This window comes from Triticum dicoccoides, chromosome 5B, assembly GCF_002162155.2.
Source record: "Triticum dicoccoides isolate Atlit2015 ecotype Zavitan chromosome 5B, WEW_v2.0, whole genome shotgun sequence".
Taxonomy (NCBI): Eukaryota; Viridiplantae; Streptophyta; class Magnoliopsida; order Poales; family Poaceae; genus Triticum; species Triticum dicoccoides.
Genome location: NC_041389.1, coordinates 426,950,578 through 426,976,734, shown reverse-complemented (window position 1 = coordinate 426,976,734; position 26,157 = coordinate 426,950,578). Strand labels below are relative to the sequence as shown.

Sequence of the window (26,157 nt, the reverse complement as noted above, 5' to 3'; positions counted from 1 at the left end):
AGAAGGCCATCCACTTGCCTCCCGCTCCGGACATGTTGCTGTCCTACGGAGAAGGTGAGAACTTGGGTGCTGGAGATCGAGGGTGCGAGAACGGATGAGCAAAGGAGGAAGAAGGCGTGGGTGAAAATGGGAGATCTCTGCCCCTTTATAAAGGCGGTGTAGAATGTGCACCTCCCCGCTTGCCTCTCGAAATTTCTTATCTTCCCAAGCGCCTCGATTGATGGCGCTGGTTGGGTTACCCATACCTGTATTGATGGAGATCCCGTGATAAGGGGACACAATCTCTGGTTTGACAAGACGTGCCAAAGAAACCGCCTCGCAATATGTGCGGGAGCAGGTTGTAAAAACGGTTCGAATAAAAACCAAACCGTGGCATGATGTCACTTTTCGAAGAGTTGTCAGCAGATTAGATTCGTGGGTTGTTATTCTCTCTATGATGGTATATGGAATTTTATCTTGCAGAGCCGGACACGGTCCTTGTGTTTGGAATTTGTCTTGGAGTATTCAGAGATGGAACCCGCCTCGCAATGCCGAAGACAATCTACGCGCCGGACTCATCGTCATTGAAGCCTGGTTCAGGGGCTACTGAGGGAGTCCTGGATAAGGGGGTATCCGGACAACCGGACTATATCCTTTGTCCGGACTGTTGGACTATGAAGATACAAGATTGAAGACTTCGTCCCGTGTCCGGATGGGACTCTCCTTGGCGTGGAAGGTAAGCTTGGCGATTCGGATGTAGATCTTCTTCTCTGTAAACTGACTCTGTGTAATCCTAGCCCCCTCTGGTGTCTATATAAACTGGAGGGTTTAGTCCATAGGACATAACAACAATCATACCATAGGCTAGCTTCTAGGGTTTAGCCTCTCTGATCTCGTGGTAGATCAACTCTTGTAATACTCACATCATCAAGATCAATCAAGCAGGAAGTAGGGTATTACCTCCATCAAGAGGGCCCGAACCTGGGTAAACATCATGTCCCCAGCCTCCTGTTACCATTAGCCTTAGACGCACAGTTCGGGACCCCCTACCCGAGATCCGCCGGTTTTGACACCGACAGCCATCCATCTCAGCCGGCAGTGACGCCAGTGTACACGTGTGCTGGTGTGTATTGTGTGCTGGGTGTGCGCGAGTGCGTCCTCCTGTGCATGCCGCCGCGCAGTGGTGAAGTGTGCACGAGTGTGCCCTTCACGTGGCAGAAGTGTACCCTCAATTTACTAGCGTGCGGGGTGCCGCCCCGAGTGGTTTCAACTTTGTTTACTTCACCGCGTGTCAGATGAGCCTCTAGTTTAGTTATTTTCACCCACTGCCACATGGGACAACACACGAAGATAGACAACACGAGCTGACAAGGCAACTTGTGGACTGGTTGACCCGTCAACTAAACAATATACAGAGCTATACACTGACACAGTGGCCGTATAATCCCTAGGTATAGAGAGTTCGAGGAGAGGGGAGGCCCGTGAGAGATAGTAGAGTACTCCCTCCGCTCGATAATGTAGTGCCTATATATTTTTTAAAGTAAAACTTTTGAAACTTTGACCAAGTTTATAAAGAAGTTACTTATATCTACAATACCAAAGATAAATTATAGTATGAAGTAAGTACATGTTGTGATGAATCTAATGATCGTTCCAGATGTAAATGTTTTTCTCCACATATACCTAGTCAACCTTTTCTAAGGTTTGAATTTTCAAAACGTCCATATGCTTATGGACGTGAGAGAGTCCCTAACTAAAGAGAGAGAGTGTGAGTGTGAAACAGAAAGAGTGAGTGGAAAAAGTGTGTGTGCGTGTGTGAAAGAGACATGGACAAAACACGATAAAGTAGAGAAAAACGTGTGTGTCTTATGCAAACATATCACACATGCATCTTCGATAGCGGAAGCGAGGTGAGGAGATAGTGTGTGGTTGTTTGCAACCGAGAGAGAAAGACCCCTATCACGTGGCCAAGAGATGTCTGATAAACAAGGGAGAGAGGTCGAGACAGACATATGGAGAAAATGCAGACATGGGGAGGAGAGAGTGTATGTTTGTGACGGAGAACGATCCCCTAGAGATTGTTTTGGGACTACATGGGTGGGAGATTGAGTGAAAAGGTGTGTGCACGATAGAAGATACCCCGAGAGATATCAATATAGACATATGGATGGAAGGAGACAATACGTGTGTTCCTGATGGTTGGTGAGAGATAGTTATACTTAGGGGGATCAGTGTGTGCGCCTATGATGGAGTGAGGGATTATGGTACCTAGGGGGTGCGTGTCACATAGAGAGAGAACAAGGGCGGAGAGTGTTAGATGGGTCTATGTAGCACAAGCGAGATATGTGTATGTGTGAACCAGGGAGATATAAAGTTGAGAGAGATAGAGGAGCCCCGATACGGCTAAGTGGTGCGTCATACAACTAAGGGGGGGAAAGATATATTCCATACACTCGAAAATGAGTGCATATAAATTTTGTAGAAGTCAAAATTTGGAAAGTTTGACCAGGTTTACGCAAATATTATTTATATCTAGAATACCAGAGATACATCATAAGAAACTACATCTCATGATGAATCTAATGATATATGTTTGTCGTCTAGATGTAAATGTTTTTCTCCACATACATGGTCAAACTTTGTGATGTTTGAATTTTCAATAAATCTATATGATATGGACCGAAGAGAGTGCCCAAGTCGAGAGAGATCAAGTGCGTGTGAAGGAGAATGAGTGAGTGTGCAAAAAGAGTGTGTGTGTGAAAGACAAAGGGACAACAAATGATAAATTAGAGAGAGAGAGAGAGTGTGTGTGTTCATTTCTTATTCATACGTCTCCAACGTATCTATAATTTTTGATTGTTCCATGCTATTATATTCTCTATTTTGGATGTTAATGGGCTTTAATATGCTATTTTATATTATTTTTGGGACTAACCTATTAACCGGCGGCCCAGTGCCAGTTTCTATTTTTTGCATATTTTAGAGTTTTGCAGAAAAGGAATATCAAACGGAGTCCAAACGGAATGAAACCTTCGCGAGGATCTTTCTTGGACTGAAAGCAATCTAGAAGACTTGGAGTAGAAGACTGGAATGCCACGAGGAAGCCACGAGGCAGGAGGGCGCGACCAGGGGGGTAGGCGCAACCCCCCACCCTCGTGGGCCCCTCGTAGCTCCACCGACGTACTTCTTTTGCCTATATATACTCTTATACCCTAGAAACATCAAGGGGAGCCACGATACCACTTTTCCACCGCCGCAACCTTCTGTACCCGTGAGATCCCATCTTGGGGCCTTTTCTAGTAATCTGCCGAAGGGGGAATCAATCACGGAGGGCTTCTACATCAACACCATTGCCTCTCCGATGAAGCGCGAGTAGTTTACCATAGACCTTCGGGTTCTTAGTTTTTAGCTAGATGGCTTCTTCTCCCTCTTTGATTCTCAATACAAAGATCTCCTCGATGTTCTTGCAGATCTATTCGATGTAATATTCTTTTGCGGTGTGTTTGCCGCTATCTGATGAATTGTGGATTTATGAACTTGATTATCTATGAATATTATTTGTTTCTTCTCTGAATTCTTATATGTATGATTTGATATCTTTGCAAGTCTCTTCGAATTATCGGTTTAGTTTGGCCTACTAGATTGATCTTTCTTGCAATGGGAGAAGTGCTTAGCTTTGGGTTCAATCTTGCGGTGTCCTTTCCCAGTGACAGTAGGGGCAACAAGGCACGTATTGTATTGTTGCCATCGAGGATAAAAAGATGGGGTTTATATCATATTGCTTGAGTTTATCCTTCTACATCATGTCATCTTGCTTAATGCGTTACTCTGTTCTTATGAACTTAATACTCTAGATGCATGCTGGATAGGAGTTGATGTATGGAGTAATAGTAGTAGATGCAGAATAGTTTTGGTCTACTTGACACGGACGTGATGCCTATATTCATGATCATTGCCTTAGATGTGTTCATAATTACGCGTTCTTCTATCAATTGCTCGGCAGTAATTTGTTCACCCACCGTAATACATGCTATCTTGAGAGAAGCCACTAGTGAAACATATGCCCCCCCGGGTCTCTTCCTTATTATATTACATCTCTTTTATTTACATCGCATCTCGTTTACTATTTTGCAATCTTTACTTTCCAATCTATACAACAAAAATACCAAAAATATTTACTTTACTATCTCTATCAGATCTCACTTTTGCGAGTGACCGTGAAGGGATTGACAACCCCTTTATCATGTTGGTTGCAAGGTTCTTGATTGTTTGTGCAGGTACTAGGTGACTTGTGTGTCGTCTCCTACTGGATTGATACATTGGTTCTCAAAACCGAGGGAAATACTTATGCTACTTTGATGCATCACCCTTTACTCTTCAAGGGAAAACCAACGCATGCTCAAGAGGTAGCACTTCTGCATAAATATCACACATGCATCTCCGAGATAGAAAAGTGAGATGAGGAGATACATGAAGATAGCTAGTGCATGATTGTTTACAACGGAGAGAGACACCCCTAGCACATGCCCAGTAGAGGTCTGGCCAACAAGGAACAAAGGTTGAGAGGGATGCATGGAGAAGATGGACGCATGGGGAGGGAGAGAGGGTGTGTTTGTGATAGAGAGATCCCTCGAGATCGTTAGGGGACTATATGGGTGGGAGATCGAGGAACGAGGTGCGTGTGCAATAGAAAGATGCCCCGAGAGAAATCGAGATAGACCATGCACATGTTTGTGATGGAGACTAAGAATTAGCTAGTCATATACATATAGGGGGGACTGCGTGTGCCTACAATTGAGTGAGAGACCATCATACTTGGCTAGGCATGAGATTGTGTGTGTGTGCGTGTGAGATGGAGAGAGAATGAGGGAGAGAGCGAGTATTAGATGGGTCTATCGAGTGTGAGTGAGATATGCATGTGTATGTGTGACCCAGGGAGATGGAGAGTTTGAGAGAGAGAGAGTGAAGAGCTCCGAGACAGCAGAGTGGTGCGTGAGAGAGTTACGGCCAACGAGCTAGGGAATTTGTGTGCGTGCGATGAGTGCACCCAAGATATTTAGCTTGGACTAGAGAATCATACATGGAGTGTGCGAGAGAGACCTATACATGGAGTGTGCATGGGAACTAGAAAGACCCCCCCACACACACACAGAAAGAGAGAGAGAGAGAGAGATAAAGAGAGAGAGAGAGGGATAGGGACCAACAAGGTTTGTGTTTGGATGTGTGCAATAGAATTGAAGATTGTCGGCGAGAGAGAGAGCAGGAGTCCGAGAGAGGGGGAGGCCGCGTTTTATGCATCAAAGACTGATATAAACCATGTTTCGATATAAACTTGCATTCAAATATTTAAATTGGATAACATGTTGTTTGCAATCCACACATGAACAGAGATATGCATATCAAACAAGTTCATTAATTTGACTTTCAACATGTTCATGGAGTACTATAATACTGTACAACATGCTACTTGATTAAGGTGTTCAATTTTGGATTTAGTTCACTATTTTGACCTGGTGAATGAGCTATTTCATTGAATCGAGATATTTCATTTTGGGTTTGATTCTTGTTTTTGAGTGGGTCAACTATTTGTCATATAGTAAATTGTTAGCAATGAGCATGTAAAAACACATTAGTCCCAAGCATCATCTCTCCATCTAAAAAAAGAAGTCGCAAGCTAATATTTCAAAATTTGATTGGAATCGACTTGGTAAGGTAGACGTGGATGCTCGTTCTCCCAAAATTTGAACGAGCCGCTAAACACCCTCTACTCGGTGGAATTTGCCCGAGCAAATAAATGGGAGACATGAAATTACCGGCCTATGTGGGACACACATCAATTGGCCCGTAGTACATCGAGGGTAGGTTCATAACTTCATCCAAGCGCGCCTTCTCCTCTGCCAAAATGACAGGTGCCGAATAATTCATAAACCATGGGCGGCAAAACACCCTCTCCTCACCCGAAATCGCTCGCGCCGACTATTTCAAAACATGCCCTCCTCGCCTGAAATCGCTCGCGTCCACTATTTGGGAGAAGCAAAGTTACTCTACTATCCCCGACCCTCAGTACACAGACCCAATCCCAGAAGCTTAAAGGCAGGGGTAGAACTGTAACTCCCCCCACATTTCAGTCAAATGCGTCAGTAACACATGGTTTCCCCTCCCAAATCCCCATTCATACCTCGTGGGCGCCAAATCACCTTCTCCCCGGAAGCTTCCTTCTCCCCATCTGCGACACCTCACCCCCTCCTCCATGGCGCCCACACCGCACCAAATTCACCACCGCCCTCCTCCCCAATGCCGGAGACACTGTTCATTTGCCGTCGTGCACTGGGATGTGTGCCTCTTACTCCATGCTGCCAGAGCTGCCTCGACGACGGGAGCGTAAATCGCACCAGAGTCGATTCACCCCCGCCATTGTGCACGGTGTCGGAGCGGCTCCAACTTCGGATGCGTCCAACAGGGACTTGGCACTGCTTCCCCTTAGCCATCGACCGTCGTGACATCTGTGCTTTCCTATCGCCGGTAGCCACCGCAATCGCGTCAGCCTCACCGACTCGGCAGCTGGAGCTGCCTACTTCACCGGGCCGCAAGATAGGTTGTACACTCATCTCAAATCCCTTTATTTAGGCATCAGTTGTCTGATTTTTATTCTAGGCCAATCGATTCCCAATGGGAAGCAGCACCCCTCGAGGCGGCGGAGCTCCTAGGCTGCTGGTTGGCTGGTGTCTAACGTAAGGGTGCGGGGGCGCAAGTTGACCGCGGAAGCAGCGCTTACATGTCTATCTTAGAGTTGCATGGGTTGAAGGTATTGCCGCTGCCGGATCTGGATGATGGCGAGTCTTTGTGGATTGGCCGGGGGCGGCGCAACCACTACAGTGCGAAGGGGCGGGGAGCGGGGTTTTGGTCGGAGCTCCCGCGACCACGGACGATGGAGGTAGGCTGCTCTGCCGGTGGTCGCTGGCTCTTCGGGGAAGATTCTGAACAGTGTCAACCGGGAGGCACAAGACGGCCATCAAGCCATCCGATGTAGATCGGACAATACCAAAATAAAATAAAATTGTGTGACCCCAATTTAGTCTTTAGTCAACAGACGTGTGACTACTCTCGTACCTTACTGTTGATCTCTTAGGGTATTTCTTCAGATCAGAGATATGTGTCGTTCTTAACATTATGCGTTTTTTGCATCTTCAGCCACACCGTCTTCATTCTCACAGGAGTTGCTCCAACAAGGGAAGCATACACCAGAAGGGAGCTATAGTCCCCACTCAATAGTTCCCTGCATCGAATGCGCATGCCCGACATGGACAACCACAACAATTGCAGGGCCATTGACAAGTCAGCACGTGATGCTCACTCATATGGATGGCGGCCAGATAGGTTGTGCCCTCATCTTACTTGTGTGCAACATTTATGGCTTTGTTATTCATCTAAACATGGAAATTAGATTATCACATTTCACTATATATTCATGCTGATCTCTTATTGGTCTTGTTCAGGAGTTAACATTGTTCCATAGTTCAGCTAAGAGACTTGTTCTTTAGGTAACGTTGTTCCATAGTTATCACCCATCAGCCAATGCTATCACACAGGCTGGTGATTATAGTATTATACCACTTCTAGTATTACCTATGTTGTTCTTTAATACTTTTGTGTGCCATCTAGTTAATCTCGAGTACAAACGATACATATTATGTAGCGTTCATCTGTGTTCTCCCTTTAGCTTTTGAGACCTGTTGATGCTAGTTAACCCCAGTCCTACCATTTATGTCGTCTCCTACAGGCACTCATTACATAAATCTAACTACTAGTTGTCTTCCATGCATGTCATATATAATTACACACACTAATTTATCCACAAGAACCTCACGGAGCAATGTAACGGCCAACAAACTTGATGTCAATGATACCCAATATGATGGAACATGTAAAGGCAATTCTTTAGAAGACTTGCAGAAAGATGACGAATCCTCTTCACCCCACAAGGTCCTTGCTCTAACTTGGCCCGTGATATGGGTACAACATGCATATAATGTCCTGGAGTGCATCTACTCTGTTGCAATGCCATGTGCTTAGCCTGCTGCTCATGCATGTAAATATGTCATGCCTTCCTGTTTTTCAATACCTATTCCATTCATGATAACATGTTTTCAAATTCAAGTACTGTCATTCTACTCTATCACAATGCCATCTGCTTAGTTTGGACATCATGCTTCTGAATATCTTTGCATTGTTATTCATCAGTATGTACTTCATATGTCTACCATACCATGTTTTTTTACGTTGAAGTGTTGTTCTAGTGGTCTGTTGCAATGCCATCTTAGTTTCCCGATCATACATGCATATGTTGCCTTAGTGTTTTTCTGTATGTATTCCGCTAGCATATAGTTTTACATTCAACTAGTGTTTTTTATTCCGTTGTCCTGTCGTATCCCTAGCTCTTACATCATACCCCCTCCGTCCGGATTACATGTTTCCGGAATGGATAAAAATCGATGTATCTAGAACTGAAATACGCCTAGACCCATCCATTTATTTCCGGATGGAGGGAAAACATGTCAATATGTCATGTCTTTCTATTCTTCAGTACCTATTCCATCTCTCTACTGTAGCATGTTTTATAATTGAAGCACCATTCTTCTATATAAGGCATCCAAGGGGAAGACGGCTATGTTAGAATCTGAAGGGTTACAAACAAGGTCTTTGCAAAAGATCCAAATGCCAGGAGATAGTAAACCAACTCCAATTTTCATAGATCCTGCTCCAACATCGAGAAACCCAACTCCTACTAATAATAAGCAAATTCCAGTGGCCAAAGAACTAGTCCACTCCAGTCCAGCAAAAATATGTCAACCCCATTCTATGAAGCGCGTGCGTATCCTTGCATCATGAAATTTTATAGCATGCTGATCATATTTTCTACATGTTTCCTACCCATCTCTCCTTCAGAAAATAAGCTTAACAGATAGAAGAATTTCTGCACTGGTATCTTCTTTGAGGAAAGTATCTTGCGGGAATTCTCTAAGCTTCAATGCTGATGTAAGTACCTATTATATATCACTTTACTTTTACATCAGTGTGTATTTTGTTAATCTGCATGAATCCAACCTTTATCTGATCTAAATTTAGTTGTAGCAAAATGTATAATTAAAGGCGACAATGTTGATTTTTGTAAGGAAAATTGCCTCGTAGTTTTGCATACTGAGCTGCATGAGTGTACCATCTCATATCATGCACATTACTGAACTGTAGTGCTGCTCTGGTTGCCCATTCATTCATTGTGTCAATGTTGCTTTCGTATTACCTTATCTAGCTGATGATAGTTGTGCCATATTGTGTTAATTTGGTGTAGGCTAGTGTGGCCTGGTTGCCCAAGCGTTCATTGTGTCAATGTTGCTTTCCTATTATCTGACCTGGCCAATGATAGCAATGCTAGTGTGTTAATTTGGTGCAGGCTGCTGAAGATAAGAAGACAAACTCTAAAAGCAGCAAGGCAACCCCATTGTTTCTTTCTTGTAAATCTAGGCCAGGTAATATGGCAATAACTCTTGATTAATGTGTTCGGTTCCCCTCCTAATTTATGTTATGATACAGTGGTCGAGACACTCTCCACTATCAATAATACAAGCCTGCCAAAATTGCCATCTGAATCTCTCCAGTTTCCTCTGTCTTGAACGCAACGAAAAAGATGTATGTTGGTGAACCGATTACTGGCTGAAGCAATGATTGAAATCGTTGAGGAATCAGAGGTGCACATTCTTGTGCAACAACAACTGATCAATGTTTTCAGAGATAGTGTAGCAAAGAAGGAAGAACTTGCTCACATGGTTATGGGCGTCATCTGCGCTTAGGTTGCAGATTGTGACGTTGTAGATCGTTAGGTTATGTTCATATATTTGCATTGGCATCAATCTTTGATTGGCCAGTGGATGTATTTCCTGTAATATATGCTGGATGTGCAACGTTTTTCCTTGTATGTCGTACCTTTGCTTAGTGCACCTCGCATTCCAGTTAACTGGTCGCTAGGAAGCTAAAAAAGCAGTGAAATTATTAGTTAGCACGAACAGTCATGGGCCCTATATGAAGGAAGCAGCCCACTGCCCTTAATGGGCTTCCCTAATGGGCTATCAGGGGCTAAAATGCTCATAGGCCTTTGATTGATCGGTTTTGGTCCCGTGCATAATTGCTGGTCGCAATGGGCTCAAATTATCTAATTGGGCCTATAGGCATGTTCGAACATTAGTGGGCCCATTAAGTTAATGGGTTGTAACCAGGCCGAAAGATCTATTGGGTCGCTATAATTGAAACGGGCGATAGTTAATGCTAGGCCATGTTACCTCTTGGGTGGTTAACAGGCTGACATCAAAGTGGGCAACAGGTACAGTTAATGCTCGGCCCTGTTACCTCCCGGGTGGTTAACAGGCCGACATCAAAGCGGGCAATAGGCGGGCCCATTTGATTTCATGGGCCGTTAACAGGCTGATACTTAGGTCGGCCTACATATGGCCCAACTATACTGTGGGCCTATAGCAGGCCGAAATTGAAAGCGGGCTCGTACTGGACCATGAAGAGCATGGGCCGCTAAGAGGCCGAAAGTCAGGTCGTACTATATATGGCCCAACTGTGTTGTGGATCTTTAGCAGGCTGAAAGAGAAACCAAGCTGGTATTGGACAATTAAGAGCATGGGCCGTTAAAAGGCCAAAACTCAGGTCTGATTGCAAGTGGCCCAGCTCATTTATGGGCCGTTAACAGGCTGAAAGACACACCGGGCCGAAAATTGGCCCAACACTTAAATGGATCGCTAAAAGGCGGAAAGTCGCACATCCTGAAAATTGGCCCATCCCTTGGATGGGCGGTTAACAGGCCAAAACCACATCGGGCCGATATTGAGCCCAAATATATAGTGGGCTGTTAACGGGCTCGAACTGATGATGGGCTGCAATGGTGTCAAATCGTTAACGGGCCGTTGACGGGCTGAATTGGCACATCTCGTATGGGTCGTGGCCTTATATGGGTCGGTTTGCTAATTTTTACTGGGCTGACCTTTTTCACCGGAACGGGCCACTGGTGGGCCTTGCCATGTGCCGACGTATCATAGGCGCCTCCTGTACAATGAGTGGGTGACATCTGTCCCAACACTGAGCCGACACGTGGATCCTCTGGGGAATGAGAATTTTACACGTGGAAAATCCCCGTTGGTCAGGGCTGTTAATGGGTTATCGGATCCAAACCTGAACCCGATAGCTTAACGGCAACCCGTTACGGTGGATGCCACGTGTCGGTCACCCTTGACGAAAGCACTTCTATGACGCGCGATTTATCGTCATGGAAGTGGACACTTTCGTGATGTTAATTTTGGTAATCTCATGGAACACTTCTACGACAACACATGTATGACTATCTTGATTCTGTCATGAAATCGTCATGGATGTACATGCATGACAAAAAACGTGACCTACTGTGACAAACACGTATCATCACAGAAGTGTATTTTTTTGTAGTGCGTGCGCCGCTTAGTCGCTGACGTCAAGAAGGCTTCGGTTGATATCACGACGTCGAGTGCCCATAACTGTTCCGGTGTAGTTGGTTAGTGCGTATAGGCTCGTAGCCAGACTCAGATCAAATACTAAGATCTTGTTAAGCATGTTATTTTGAAGTAACACGGACGTCGACTAGGGACCAGGCCCACTTGTCTCCTAGGTGGTCGCAACCTGCCATGTTGCTCCGCCATAAAGTAACCATCAGGGGGCTGCCGGGAACCCAGGCTCACCACTACCTGGGTGGAACCACCTGCCCCTTCAGCCCCCATCTCCGAATCATCAACATAAGTATGTAATAGTATAGTATATACCCGTGATCACCTCCCGAGTGATCACGGCCCAGTAGTATATCATGGCAGACGGACAAGAGTGTAGGGCCACTGATGTAATGCTAGCAACCTATACTACGCATTAGGATAGCAGGTAAAGGTATCAACAATTATAGCAACAATGATAGGCTATGCAACAAAATTGGAGCTATCGAATCAACAAGAGTAGCAAATTTAATGCAAGAATAAGAGAGAAGAGGGTGGGTAATATCTAGTTGATCAAAGGGGGTTTGCTTGCCTGGAAGCTCTGTTGTACAGGAAGAAGGGTCGTCGGTGACGTAGTCGTACTCAGTGGCATCAGCGCCGGTCTCGGGGTCTACCGAAGAAGAAGAAGGGGGGAATAAACAGTAAATACAGAGCAAACAAAGCATCACAAAAAATAACAAGGCAATACACGGTGTTAGGTATGCCTTAACGCGGTACTAGGCAATGCCGGTGAGGGGGGGAAACATCCGGGAAAGTATTCCCGGTCTTTGATGTTTTCGAACAGACGAACCAGAGGGGGATTGTTGCATGTTTGCTATGCTAGGGATGTGTGGCGGACGAACAGACTGCGTATTCGGGTTTGTCTCGTCGTTCTGAGCAACTTTCATGTTCAAAGTATTTTTATCCGAGTTACGGTTTATTTCATATAATTTTCAAAGTTTTAAATTCATTTTCAGGAATTAAAAGATTAATTTAATAAAAAAGCATTTATTATGTCATCATGACGTTAGCATGATGTCAGTGGTCAACCCTAACAGTTGACCAGTCAAACTAATAGATGGGTCCCGTTTGTCATAGACTGTCTAACAAACTAACAGATTAATTAGAGTAACACAGGTTAATTAAGTTAATTAATCATCCTAATTATTAATTAATCAATTATTAACTTATATTATATTTCTTTTTTTATATAACTTTTTTTAGGGCGGGGGCCCACATATCATAGGCCCAAAAAGCCTAACGGGCATTGGGTAGTAGCGGGCGCCCAAGCGGTGGTTAACGGGGCGGAGCCCCGGGGGGAGACCGAACCCGGGCAGCGGAGGACGCCTGCGGGGGCGTCGCGGCGAGTGCCAGAGGGTGCGGGCGCACCCCCAAGCAGCAGTCGTTGTGGGCGGCCGTGGTTGGCGGGGCGCGACGGGGCGAAGGGTGCGGGCGGCCGTGGTTGGCGGGGCGCGACGGGGCGAAGGGTGCGGGCGAGCGCGGGGCTTCAGGGGCGTGGGCGTGCATGGAGCTGGCGAGCCCGGGCGCGACACGACGAACGCCGAGGCGGGGCCGCGGTGCAAGGGTCGGGCACGGTGAACATGACAACATGGGAGGTGGGACGGCGCGACGCGGAGGCTCCGACGAGCGGTAGCGAGGGGCCGAGGTCCAGCAGGGCAGCAGCTGCAGCAGCGAGGAGTAGAGGGCGTGGCGAGGCGTGGTAGCAGCAGCTTCATCAGAGCACCGGGGGGAAGGAGGAGCACGGGGCGATGGGAACTGAAGCGATGAGCGTAGCAGGAGCAGGGGACGGCCATGGCGCGGGACGAGCGGAGGGTGATAATCCCCAAGTGTAGGGAATCATCGTAGCAATTTCCAAAGGTGGAAGTGATAAGCATGGAGTGTCGAACCCACAAGGAGCTAAAGGTAAGATCAATATTTTGTCAAGTCCCATCTGCCACTGATACGACTCTACGTACACCAAACATTTGCTTCCAACTAGAAACGAGAAATAAAACTATGTTGTGGGTATGAAGAGGATAACTTTGCATGATATCGGAGAGCTAAAATATAAAAGTAGGTGTTGTTATCATAAAGTTAGAATATATTACTTAAGTATAAATAGCGAGTATGGAATAATGAGGGATCGGTGTGCGAAATTGTCCTAGACAATTGTTAACAAGATCGGTAATCACTATTGCAATTTCATATGAGGAAGAGGAATAACAAACTTTCTCTTCTTGGATCATATGCACTTATGATCGGAACTCTAGCAAGCATCCACAACTACTAAAGATCATTAAGCTAAAAACCCAACCATAGCATTAACATATCAAGTCCCCTTTATCCCATGCGCAATAACCCCCTTACTCGAGTTTATGCTTTTGTCACTCAAGCAACCCACTATAAGCGAATCATGAACGTATTGCAACACCCTACAACGGGAATCCCTCACGCTTGCGTGACATGGAGGGCACCATAGGACAGGACCAATAATAAAACATACAACTCATACCAATCTAGATCATCAATCAACCCAAAGACGAAAGAAATCTACTCAAAACATCATAGGATGGCAACACATCATTGGATCATAATATCTGGCATAAATCACCATGTTCAAGTAGGGATTACAGCGGGGTGTGGGGAAGTGGACCGCGTAAAAGAGATGAGGATGATGATGGTGATGTTGATGAAGACGATCACTATGCTGATGATTCCCCTCCCGATGGCACTCCGGCGCCACCGAGAGAGAGGAGTAGAGGTCCCCCCCCCCTTGTGCTTCCTCCTCCATGGCCTCCCCACTGTATGGGAAGAGGTTCTCCCTCTGGTCCTTGGCCTTCATGGCGATGATGGCCCCTCCGAGATCCTTCCCCATGGCCTCCGGTGATGATGGTCCCCTCCGGCAGGGTGCCAGAGAGGTCCTAGATTGATTTCTCGTGGCTATAGAGGCTTGCGGCGGTGGAACTTCCAATCTCCCTTTTTTCTTGTTTTTTTGGATTTATGGGAGGGGTTGGTGTTGATTTCACATCAAGGGGGCCCACGGGGAGTCCACGAGGCAGGGGTGCACCCTAGGGGGGCGCCCTCCACCCTCGTGGTGCCCTCGGGACTCCCCTCTGGTAGTTTTTCGTTCCAATATTTTTTATATTTTCCTAAAATATTCTCCGTTGATTTTCAGCGTCTTCCGAGAACTTTTATTACCGCACAAAAAGAACACCACAGTAGTTCTGCTGAAAACAGCACCAGTCCGGGTTAGCAATAATCAAATCATATAAAAATATTATAAACATGACATGAATACTTCATAAATTATAGATACGTTGGAGTATGAATGCTAGCAAGTGAACAAGTTTGATCAATGATAGTTTCAATAACTTTTTCTAGCATCATTATGTATCATAATAGTAGCTCAACTCATAAAACTTCTCATGATCAAGTAACAAGCTATTCACACGTTAAAGTATAGATCATAAACTATCTTGAAAACTAACAAACTATGTCCTCAGTCATCAAACAATTGCAATTCATCTTATTTTCAGGAAGGGTCTATGTAAGAGCTTTGATTTAGCAAACTCCACATACTCAACTATCATTTAATCTTTCACAATTGCTACACTCACGTGATATTTATGGGTTCAAAGTTTTAATCGGACACAGAGAAAGATAGGGGCTTATAGTTTAGCCTCCCAACCTTTTACCTCAAGGGTAATGTCAACAACAATAATATTTTATGAAAACCTACATCACGGGATCAGAATAATATTTTGATCACAACCTGAACTGCCTGAGTAACGCGCCTGAATTTCCCTATGTACGAACCCGATCTTCGGGCTATCTTCGCAACCGTGTCTCTCCGTGCGAATTATTCTGCTTAGTCATGTTCTATGTGATACAAGTGTAATATGCAAACAATTTTTAGCAACTAAATACCAGTTTTAAATAGGAATCTCGCTCATAGGCGGATTTTGCACTCGGGTCGTGATGAACTCGCGTTTTTGCAATTTTACTGCCTGAGTTGTTCGACCTGAACTTCCCCCTGTGCTAGGTTAAACTTCCGCCAACTTTCCCCAAATGGGGCTTGCGATATACCGTTGGAAAGCTATGGACACCAGTATCATGACCCAAGTTAAATTTTTGGCAAAATGTAAGCAGTTTAAGAGCAGTTTTGAAAATCGGTTTTTATTCATACAAAAAACGTGAATCGTATTTTCGATCACATTTCTAAACCGTTTATCTGAATAAGGTAAATAATATGGCGTTCGAAAGTTGCTGCAAAACCGCTCCTTCGTCATGTTGAAAGTTTTCTCTAATTCCCTATGGATAAAGAGTAATTTGGAAAATCGTAAAATATCACAAACCAAACAGCTGAGTTGGTATTATGTTTTATCTTTGTTTCCTATTATTTTAGTTTTTGTAAAATATATACTTAGCATCTAATTTAGTATTTCAGTTCAGTCCACTGTAACAAAAAGTCTAGTCCCTAAATAATTTATTAATTAGTAAAGGCATATTAATAATTAGGTTTGTTACTAGTTAAATCATTTTAGTGCATTTAAGCATTTAGTTTGGTTTCCCCACCATAATCACCTATGCATTATCTGGCACGACCCGAACAATTTAGTTTCATTGTTTGAAGTTGTTTGCCTTGGTTTTGAAATTGAATTTGAATTTGTTTCTAATCAGCATGAGTTTATCAACAATAACCGAGGTGACGTGGCATCATTTGTAGAGGGTTACTGTAGCTTAATTATCCAGGTGTCACACCATGCTTATCTACCTCTATTCCCCATTCAGCTCTCCGCCATGGATCGAATCTATCACCGGATCGAACGTGAAAAAGTAGTGCATGACGAACAGAAAAATGCATACCGCCATTACGCCGGTGATGGAGTCCGGTGGTCTTCTTGCTCTCCTCCGATCCACCGCCGCGGTGAGAGTTGGGAAAGTGGGGAGAGGGAGCGGTGAGGCTAATAACTGCTGGCGCTTCGGGAAGCAACGTGGCTTCTCGAGCGTGGCGGCGCGCGTGCAGCTGCCGCCCACGTGCACCGCTTGGGCCTGGCTCTGGAGAAACTACTAATTCGAGCGTTCCCACGAAGCCAGGCCCAGGAGTGCTTTAAACATTGTGCCATGCAAGCCCAACAGTGTATGCAACCAACAAAACAACCCGTTTCCTTCCCGCGCGGGCCTGGTTGGGCCTCATGCACGCAACCAAACACGCCCTATATGCGCGACAACTATACTGGCTCGTTCGTTCACTCACACACTGAGCTCGCTACGTTCGATGCATTCGCTTCGTTTTTTTTTCTTTTCCTTTTCCTTTTCTTTCGGTTTTCTCTATTTCCTCAATGATTTTCTTTTATTTTTTGTTTTTCTCTGGTTTTATTCCTTTAACATGTCTTCTTCATTTTTTTTACCAGTTTTCATCTATTTTATTTTTTTCCTTTCGTTTTCTCCGGTTTCTTCTTTCATTTCCTTTTTTATTATTTTTTATTTTTCCTGGCTTTCTCCCGTTTTCTTTTTGGCACTAGTTTTTCTCTAGTTTCTTTTCTCTCTTCCTCATTTTTTCTTATTTTTTCATGTTTTTCTTTTCTTTATTTACGTTTCGTTTTCACGTTTCACCATTTTTCCTTTTTCATAAAACATATCAAATTGTCGGTGCATGGTGTACATTTTTTTGTGTACATGGGAAATATTTCTTGATACACATTCTACATTTCTCAAATACATGATGCATATTTAAAAAAAATATTATGAACACTATTTTGAATACATTGTCAATATTTTTCAAATTCAGGCTGAACATTTATTTATTGTAATAATTAATTTTAAAATTCTGCAGATATTTTTAAAATTAACATTCTTTCCAACATATGTTTTTAATGTCTATTTTTTCCATACAATTTGTAGCTTTTTCATATACACTAGGAACATTTTTTACATACACGTTTAGCATTTCCCACATATGTGATTAACATTTTTTAAACTTATAATTTTTATGTCTACTTTTTTATACACATCCAACATTTTTTGTATACACCAGGACATTTCTTATATACACATTTAACATTTTTGGAAAACATGATTATTTTTTCTTAAACATTTTATTCATGTTTACTTTTTAATACACACTGTACATTTTTTGTACATATCAGAAACTTTTTTTGTATACACATTTAACATTGTCCAAATACATGATTACATTTTTAAAAATGTTTTCTAATGTATAATTTTTTATACACGTTGTAAAGTTTTCTTATACATTGGAAACATTTTTATTTACACATTTAATATTTTTTCTAAAAGCATGATTAACATTTTCAGAAAATATGGAACACTTTTATCTATTTCTACTTTTTTTCTAAGCGCACTGTACATTTCTTTTACATTTTCTATATACATCAGAAATAGTTTTTCTCTACACAATTAACATTTTTAAATGCATGATGAACATTTTTTGACTTATGCATGTAAAGTAAATTTATAATAGATATATTCAGAATATTTTAAAATACAAGAAAATGAAAAAATAAAACAAAAATGAATGCAAAAATGTTAAAAACAAATATAATTAGAAAAAGGAGTTTTAGGCTTGTGTCCGCGTTGGGCCGGCCCAATCGGATGGCTGCCTTCAGCTAGAGGTCCTACTACTATCACTCAAATAAAAAGCAGGACATAGGCGCGACCGTGTATATGAGTCTCGGGCGTGTCCTTGTTCAAATTTGTGGGCAGTGCGCTTCAGGCATGTTGGTGGACTTTTTCCTCATGTTTTTGTTTTACTGGTGATCTCGTCAAGAGTAAGATGATTCTTAAAACAAGGATGCAACTAACTAATGGTTATCCCTTAGGGAGCTACTGCAAGGGTCATCTTTTTAGCCAGGAAGCGTGTGAAGTGATGCACACAGCCGTTGCACGTGTCGCGTGTTGGACGCTCCTTTGGATTTTGGTTTTTTATTTTTTATACATGTTTTCGGATTTTAGATGTTTTTGTTTTTGTTTTTTGCCTGATTTACTTAGGTTTGGAACGATTTTTGTGTGTGCGGAAGCAGTGCTTTTCTACAAGAAGCACGATTGTGCTTCTTGAAAAAGGAAAAACAGAGCATGTGCTTCCACAAGAAGCACAGTTGTGCATTCCGAAAAGCAAAAAGCACAGCTATGCTTTCATGAGAAACGTCACTTGTCAACACCAGAGAAAAGATGGAGTGACATTTGCAAGGATACACCTGAAGTTGTGATCTCGTGAAGATGGGGGAAAATTCTTACGACTACTATAAATCAATGATAGCAATCGTTTATATAGTGATCGCTTTGCTAGCGCTAGATAGATGGGCTGGGCCCACTACAAAACGAGGTGAAGCCAGCGAACCGGACGGTTTTGGAAACCTGTTAGAAAGTTTGTGAACCACAGTTTTTTACCGTTCTTTCTTTTCTTTCTCTCTTTTTTTTGTTCTTTGAAATGCTTGATTTCTTTAAAATGTTCATGTTTTCAAAATTTGTTCATGTATTTTGAAAAAATACTTGAAATTTGAAAAGTTGTAGTTTATCGATCGTTTATAGTTACCGTACCTATGTGAGGATGACCATGTTGTATCCGGTTGTATCTATGTGATGATGAAACTTGTTGGCCCTATTGCTATATTCAAGTTCTATCTACCTAAGTTGACCATATTGCATGGGTAGCATTGATTTGAGCGGGACGATTGCGGACATGAAGAAGCGAGGGGTGACCGGTTGGTGTCCACGGAGAAGTATAGAGGGGGCACATTTATAAGTTGCGGTTGTAGATGCTCAAAGTCCAGCGAGAGGAAGCACTATGAACAGTACATCAAATGAAGGTAGTGCATAGTATTCCCTCCGTTCCTTTATGTAAGGTGTATTATTTTCGTCACAGTGACCAAGGCACGGAATTATAGACATCTTAGGACGAAATTACCCTTGACAAATTTATTTGTTAGTGGCAAGTAAATCAGTTAGTCAAGGAAAGTATGAGATACATGCAATCGACAGAGAGATACTTTCCTTCTTTTCCTACAAGGAGAGATAAGGGCGTGTTTGGTTACCCGCAGGAGGCCCAACCAGGCCCGCGCGGGAAGGAAACGGGCTGATTGGTTGCCTGGTTTTACTATTGGGCCTGCATCGCACGCTTCTTAAAACACCTCTGGGCCTGGCTCGCTGGAAACCCAGGAATCGGCAGTTTCGCTGGAGCCAGGTCGAGCGGAAGCGCAGCGAGCGGGCCCGTGCACGAGGAGAAACGGGAGGGATGCAAGCTGTTTACTTGGTGTCTTCTTCAACCTCGAGTAAGCTCCTCTCTAATCTCCTCTCTTCCATACCCCTCTGATCTACACAACGATGCTACGGTTCCATTCAGTCGATCGGTTCGTAGTTTCATCGGCTGTAAGTTCTTAATCTCGTGTTCCCGTTTGGAGCTATTCTGGATGAATTTTGTCAGATTCGTCGCGCACGATCGATCATTTGAAATTTCCTTTGAGCAGCAGCCTAATCTTGCAGTCCCTCACAACATTCGTGTTGTAAGTTTTTGGATTCGATGATCGTAGCTTCATCTTTCTATGAATAGCAGTCTACTGCACTAACGCTGCCATGTCGAGCTCCTCTGTCCTCTACTCAGAGTTCTCCTATTCGTTCCTCTCGACGCCGAAGCTCTTCCCCTTGATCTCCTTGCGCACGTCCTACTACACTAGAGTCGTTTTCGGCGTCGCTCATCTCGGCCTACTCTCTGTCGTCGTCCTACTGCATTGACGTCGCAATGACACGCACACTGCTTTCTTGTGTCATCTGCCTTCATGCACACTTCAGTTCGCCGCGCCGCCGACGGGGTCGATTTTCTTGGCCTCCTCTCTCTTGTCCTACTACACTGGAGTCGTTCCCGACGTCGATCATCTCGGCCTCCTCTCTCGTCCACTACACTGACGATACCATGGCGCGAGCACTGCATTCTCCTCCTCTCTCCATTGTCTTTGCGCGAGCACCGCAACTAGTTCGCCGACGGTGCCGCTCGCGGTGCCGTCGACGGGGTCGCTCGTCCACGACTCCATGCTCGTCATGTCGGACACGGCGCCACGACCACTATCCACCGCAGTCGCCATGGTCCGACGTACACTGCATTTCTTCTCCCCCTTCCTCTGCCAGCTCTTAACCCTGTGTGCTAAGTGCAAGTGCTAGCTCTTAATCATACCTCATGCAGGCAACCAAATAGCGTGTAGTTGCATGCGCCGAGACCAGTGGCGGAGGACGGAAAAAGAATAAGGTGGGGCGAACTCTGAAGCACATTTTTTGTTGATGCAAAACTAATATAGATAACAAACACTGATAGACAGTGTACACTAATACCTTTAAATGATCCTAAATAGAATAACCAGATACAAAAAAATGTAAACATTTTTGTCTAAATAGAAGAACAACCTAAAACATACTGATTAATAATGAAGCTTTAATGGCGCCTGGAAGATCCAGGCAACCCTTCTTTTGCATTCTCCGTTTCCACGAAATTCACTTGCTCTTGATGAACAGAATGTGTCGTCGCAAGGGGTACTTGGATTGGAGCTACTGCCACTACCAACAACCTCAAAATACTTGTCAAATCTGTAATCCATTTCATAAAATGTCACTAAAATCACCGCATAGATTGCTAAGTCATTCTGTGAAACATACCCTTCCCGTTCGTCTTTGGGAGCCTTTTTTTATTCCTGTCAATCTTCGTCGGAATGCCGGATGGCGCTAGACGCTACTGCTGGCTGCCGGCCTCAAGCACAGCCTGCCGCGGCCGCCCACACGCGGACTGCACACTTCAGTCCTGCTGGGCGCCGGCCCGCCCCCGTGCGCGCCCCTGCTGGTTGCTGCTGGCCGCGGGAAGCGAGACCTGCTGCTGCTGGCCACCGGAATCGCGAGCCGCTGCTGGACGCTGGGAATGCGCGGCGCTCGCTTCGTGGCCCTCCTCTCTCGTTTGGACTCTGAAGCGAGAGGAACAGAGGAATTACCGTGTACAGGTCGAGAAGCCTGCCCTCTCGTTCGCTATTCGCTCGGTGCACGTATTGCAGCTGGCCCAATAAGGCCCAATAACACGGACGGCGACGGTTTTTCTTCTCGTGATTATCTATCGATCTGATCTACAGCTTATACGTATACCTATATAAAAAAATCGCTGCAAATCAAGGTAGGGCGAGCGCCACACCTCGCCCTACCGGGAGCTCCGCCTATGGCCGAGACAATGCATGTAACCAAATAACATGCCAAAGTTGATCCCATAATGCAGGAAGTTCATATGCAGGCAACCAAACAACTCGCAGACGTCGCATATGAGGTTGTTTTTTCAGAGCCAGGCTGGGTTGAGATGTGTATGTAACGCGGGTACTGTTCAAAACTGCAACCAAACACGCCCACAGACAATCAGGAGAGGTATACTTTCCCTTTTTCTGGAGGGCTAGCAAGGGAATTATAAGGAATTAAAAAGAAATGCATTTTACATTCTGAAATTTTATAAAAACAAATACACCTTATACGCTATGCCCACTCTTCCTAAGTTTTTTTTAGAATACCCCTCTTCTAAGTACTCCTAACCCTACTGGTGTTGAGTGGAACGGAAGTACGGCACTAGCGCGAGAAAAGGGGTGACCACTTCTGGGAAGAAGAGTAATAATTCCGGCACCGGTATGCACACTGCACTACATTATGCGGCCGGGCAAACCTGACGCAGAAACTATTGGCAATGTTCTCGAATAACACAAGTGGTGGCATGTCTCTTCTCCCACGCCAAAACGGCAAGTAAAAGTTCAGTTCGCCGCCATGCTGCCGTGTTGGCGTGATGGTGGTAAGGGTATCTCCAGCCGCGCCCCCAACGGGCCCTTTCCAGGTGATTTTGCCGCGCTAGCGCCAAAAAAAAAAGCCTCAGTCGCGCCCCCAGAAGCCCGTTTTTCTCCGGCTCGGGTCAAAACTGGTGTCGGCGGATCCAGGCCGAATCCGGCGCCCTGAGGGCGCTTGGGGAGCCGGCACAAGCGAAAAAGGCGCGTGGGCCCGCCCTGAAGGCGACCCGAGGGCCTTTTCCCGCCGTTTCTTGACGCTTTTTCCTCGCATCTCTCCCGCTCGCTCGCCTTCCTCTCGCCATTCTCTCCCTTTCTCCCGCCAAACCCCCTCCCGCTCGCCGGACGCGACGACTCCGGGCGCGTCAGAGGGGCGGCCGGGCGGCCACAAATTGGCAAAGAAGGGGAAAAGCGCCGACGCGGCAACCGCGCGAGTGCAGGAGTCCATCGAGCATTGCCTCGCCGACGCCCAGGCCCGGGCCGTCATACGCGAAGAGAAGACCGAGGCGCGGTGGTCGTCGCTAATGAAGAACAACGCCATCAAGCTCGACCTGCTCCGGACAAACGTCGCCGCGAAGAAGAGGAACACCGACATGGCTTTTCTGATGGGCGGGGCGGACATGCTCCAGAGCAACGACGAGAAGCTCAAGGCGTGGTACCTGGTGCAGCGCGGCCTCATCCTGAACGAGCTGCCGACGTCAACGCCGACGACGCCCACGACCACACGGACGCCAAGCCCGAACGACGCCTCTACATCGCCGCCCAGCAGTGCCGAAGCCGCGCCGACGCAGCCCAGCACCGAAGCAGCTCCGACGCCGACGAGCCCGCGCACGCCGACTCCGCCAACGCCTGGAGCCGACCCCGCCGAGTGAATCGTTGCACACGCGAACTTGCGGCGGCGGCGCTCTGTTTTTTGTAACGCCAGACTACGTCCGATCGCCGGATTTGCGGCGTCTTTTGAGAGCAGGAACGACCAAGTTTAAATTTCCCGCATCCTGGGGCCGACGCGTGGGGGCGTGACTGGGAGCTAGGTCGCCCCCAGGGGCCGAACTAGCGCCGTCACGCCCCAAGGCCGCTCTATTTAGGCGCCCCGGGGGCCGAACGGCTGGAGATGCCCTAACACCCTGTCAAGTATGAAGAGCTGTGTACTCTCACACAAGGAGGCAGCACGTAAATATTAAAAGAGACAATCGATACGATGCCCCTGGGAATAAGAACAGGCACAGAACAGTACAGCTCTCATGCTGGTCGGAAGCAGCACAACACAGCGAAAATGACAAACACTCCTACTACATATCCTAGCTAGGCGTAGCACACAGCCAGCAGGCTCGTTTATTCGGCACCAAACAGTACTAGACGTACGAACTCTCAAGCATCCTATGTGCTATCGTCCTCGACCATAACCGAGGCCACGTACGGAGAGCAGAGCAACGGAGTACCGTGGTTGTTGTTGTCAAGCGGTGGCGATGAATTTGGTGCTCTGGCTCTCCATGGACTTGAAGGCCTCGAACCTGGGCTCCTTGTCATCGAACTTGTGGCGCACGTACAGCTTCATGTAGTCCTCGAACACGAACCTGGGGTACGCACCGCCGGCCGCCTCCGCCAGCGCCGGCGCCGGGAAGATGACCGCGTCGCTGGCCGGGTTGTAGAAGGAGGCGATGGACATCCGGTTGCCGTCGGCCTGCGCGACCACGCGGTGGAGCACGCTCTTGTACCTGCCGTTGGTGATCACCTCCAGCTGGTCGCCCAGGTTGACGACGATGGAGTGGCGCGTGGGCGGCACGTCCACCCACTCGCCGTCCTTGAGGAGCTGGAGCCCGCCGACGCAGTCGTCCTGGAAGAGCAGGATGATGCCGCCGGCGTCGGTGTGCGCGCGGAGGCCCTTGACGAGGTCCGGGCGCGGGCACGGCGGGTAGCTGCTGACCTTGGTGCCGAAGGTGGGGACGCCCTTGGAGCCCCGGAACGCCCGCGTGAGATACCCCTTCTCCAGGCCGAGGTTCTCGCAGAGCAGGTCCAGCAGCCGCTCCGCCAGCCTCTCCAGCTCCGCCGCGAACTGCTTCATCACCCGCCTGTAGTCGTCGTCGAGGTCGGGTATCTCGGCGATGTTGGCCTCCGGGAGGTGGCGCACGAAGAAGGTGCTCTCCCAGTCCAGGTTCTCCGCCGCCCTGCCGCCGCCCTCCAGCGTCTTGCTGGCGAACTCGAGGAACCTCTGCTCGCGCACCCTCTTGTAGTGCTCCTTGGTCATCTTCTCCACCTCGTCCATCAGCTCCGTTGAGATGCCGTGGTCCAGAACCTGCACGCGCGCACCACAAGAGCAAAGCAAAATCAGCGTACAACTTGAAAAGAACGGCATGAAACTATTCATGCAGCTTGGTCATGCAAGTTGTTGATTGAGTTATGGAGTTGCATATTCACCTGGAAGAATCCCCAGTTCACGCATGCGTCATGCAGCAGGTCCATCGCCACGGGCCTCTCCTCCCCGGCCAGCAGCCCCATGTCGATGATCGGGAAGGACGAAGCCGGCGCCATTTCTAGCTCTCGAACTTGTGCTGCGGCGCCTGGTGCTGGAAGCCTGGAACTGATCTCAGGTTGCTTTATGGCTTCTCTGCAAGCGCTTGCTGCGTGTTTGAGTAGTCAGTGTGAGTGAAAATGCAGCAGGGCGGGTGCGAATTTATAGGCTCGCCGGCCGGGCGGTCGCGCCATCAAAAGGTGCTCAAGTGTACGTATTGATGCGCGCCGTAACTGTATGTAACCTCTCTTTTTTTGCGGCTAACCGTAACTGTAACCTGAGCGTATCAGTGTTGGAATTATTAACTCGGGTGGTTGACCGGGCGGAGACCAGGCCATGTGGGATATCCGCGTGCTGGATCGTGGATCTGTCGTCCAGCACGGAATTATTTGGACAATCATTTGGCCCCCGCCGTATAGCCCATTGGTCACCCCGGCTCCCACTCGCCGCCGCCCCGCTCCCCTCCGCTGTGGCACCCAGTTATTTTTTTAGGGTATGTGGCACCCAGTGTTACTCCCGCTCTTCGAACTAGCGATGGTTTTGTTAGGATTTAATTATTAGAGATAATCCTTGTTGTAAATAACAGCATGCACGGGATCCTCTCGAAGCAACCGCCGCCTCTTTTGTGCGGGAGCCTTTCCAGGCAACCGTCGCATTTGCTCCTCGCATCCCCTCGAACAGGCGCATCTTCTCATAAGCGCCGGTTCCCCTTGTATAAATGTGTGATCATCAATGAAATAAGACACTTCAATCAAATCATTATTTCACACGTTATCAGCACTTGTCTCTGCCCAGAGCACGCATAGGCAAATCACGCTGGCGACAGTTGCCGGAAAAGAGAGCCAGAAGGGAAGAAAGGAAAATGATATGGCTGACATATCCAAGAAGGAATTTGTTGAGCTTGCCATTGATAGCAGAAACTATTTGACCTGGGCCATGGATGTCAAGATCAACTTGGCGGCCAGGAATCTGATCAACACTATAACCACACCTACTCAAGGAGCTCCTGCTATCGCAGATACGACAAAGTATGCTTCTTTGCACTTCATTCGACACCACCTTGATCCTGCTCTAAAAGAAGAGTACATGATGGAGGAAAGTCCTCTATCATTGTGGAACTCCTTAAAGGAGCGTTATGATCAACAAAGATCGGTGATGTTGCCTGAAGCGCAAAGAGAATGGGCACTTATCCGTTTCCAGGATTTTAAGTCCGTTGCAGCATACAATTCTGCCGTGCATCAAATCAACTCAAATTTGAGATTCTGCAACAGTGCAGTTTCCGATACGGATCTCATTGAAAAGACACTCT

The 26,157-nt window shown here is 46.3% G+C and overlaps 1 protein-coding gene across 1 annotated transcript; it reads right to left on the bottom strand.

Annotated features, from left to right (window-relative positions):
* Positions 1–23,490: 23,490 nt before the first annotated feature.
* Positions 23,491–24,991, bottom strand: LOC119309907 (1-aminocyclopropane-1-carboxylate oxidase 1-like). The gene is made up of 2 exons (XM_037585811.1): positions 24,755–24,991; positions 23,491–24,632 (listed from the first exon to the last, which is right to left on the bottom strand). Exons 1-2 carry the CDS (start codon positions 24,866–24,868, stop codon positions 23,793–23,795), a joined length of 954 nt encoding a protein of 317 aa, XP_037441708.1. The 5' UTR covers positions 24,869–24,991; the 3' UTR covers positions 23,491–23,792.
* Between the last annotated feature and the right edge of the window lie 1,166 nt (positions 24,992–26,157).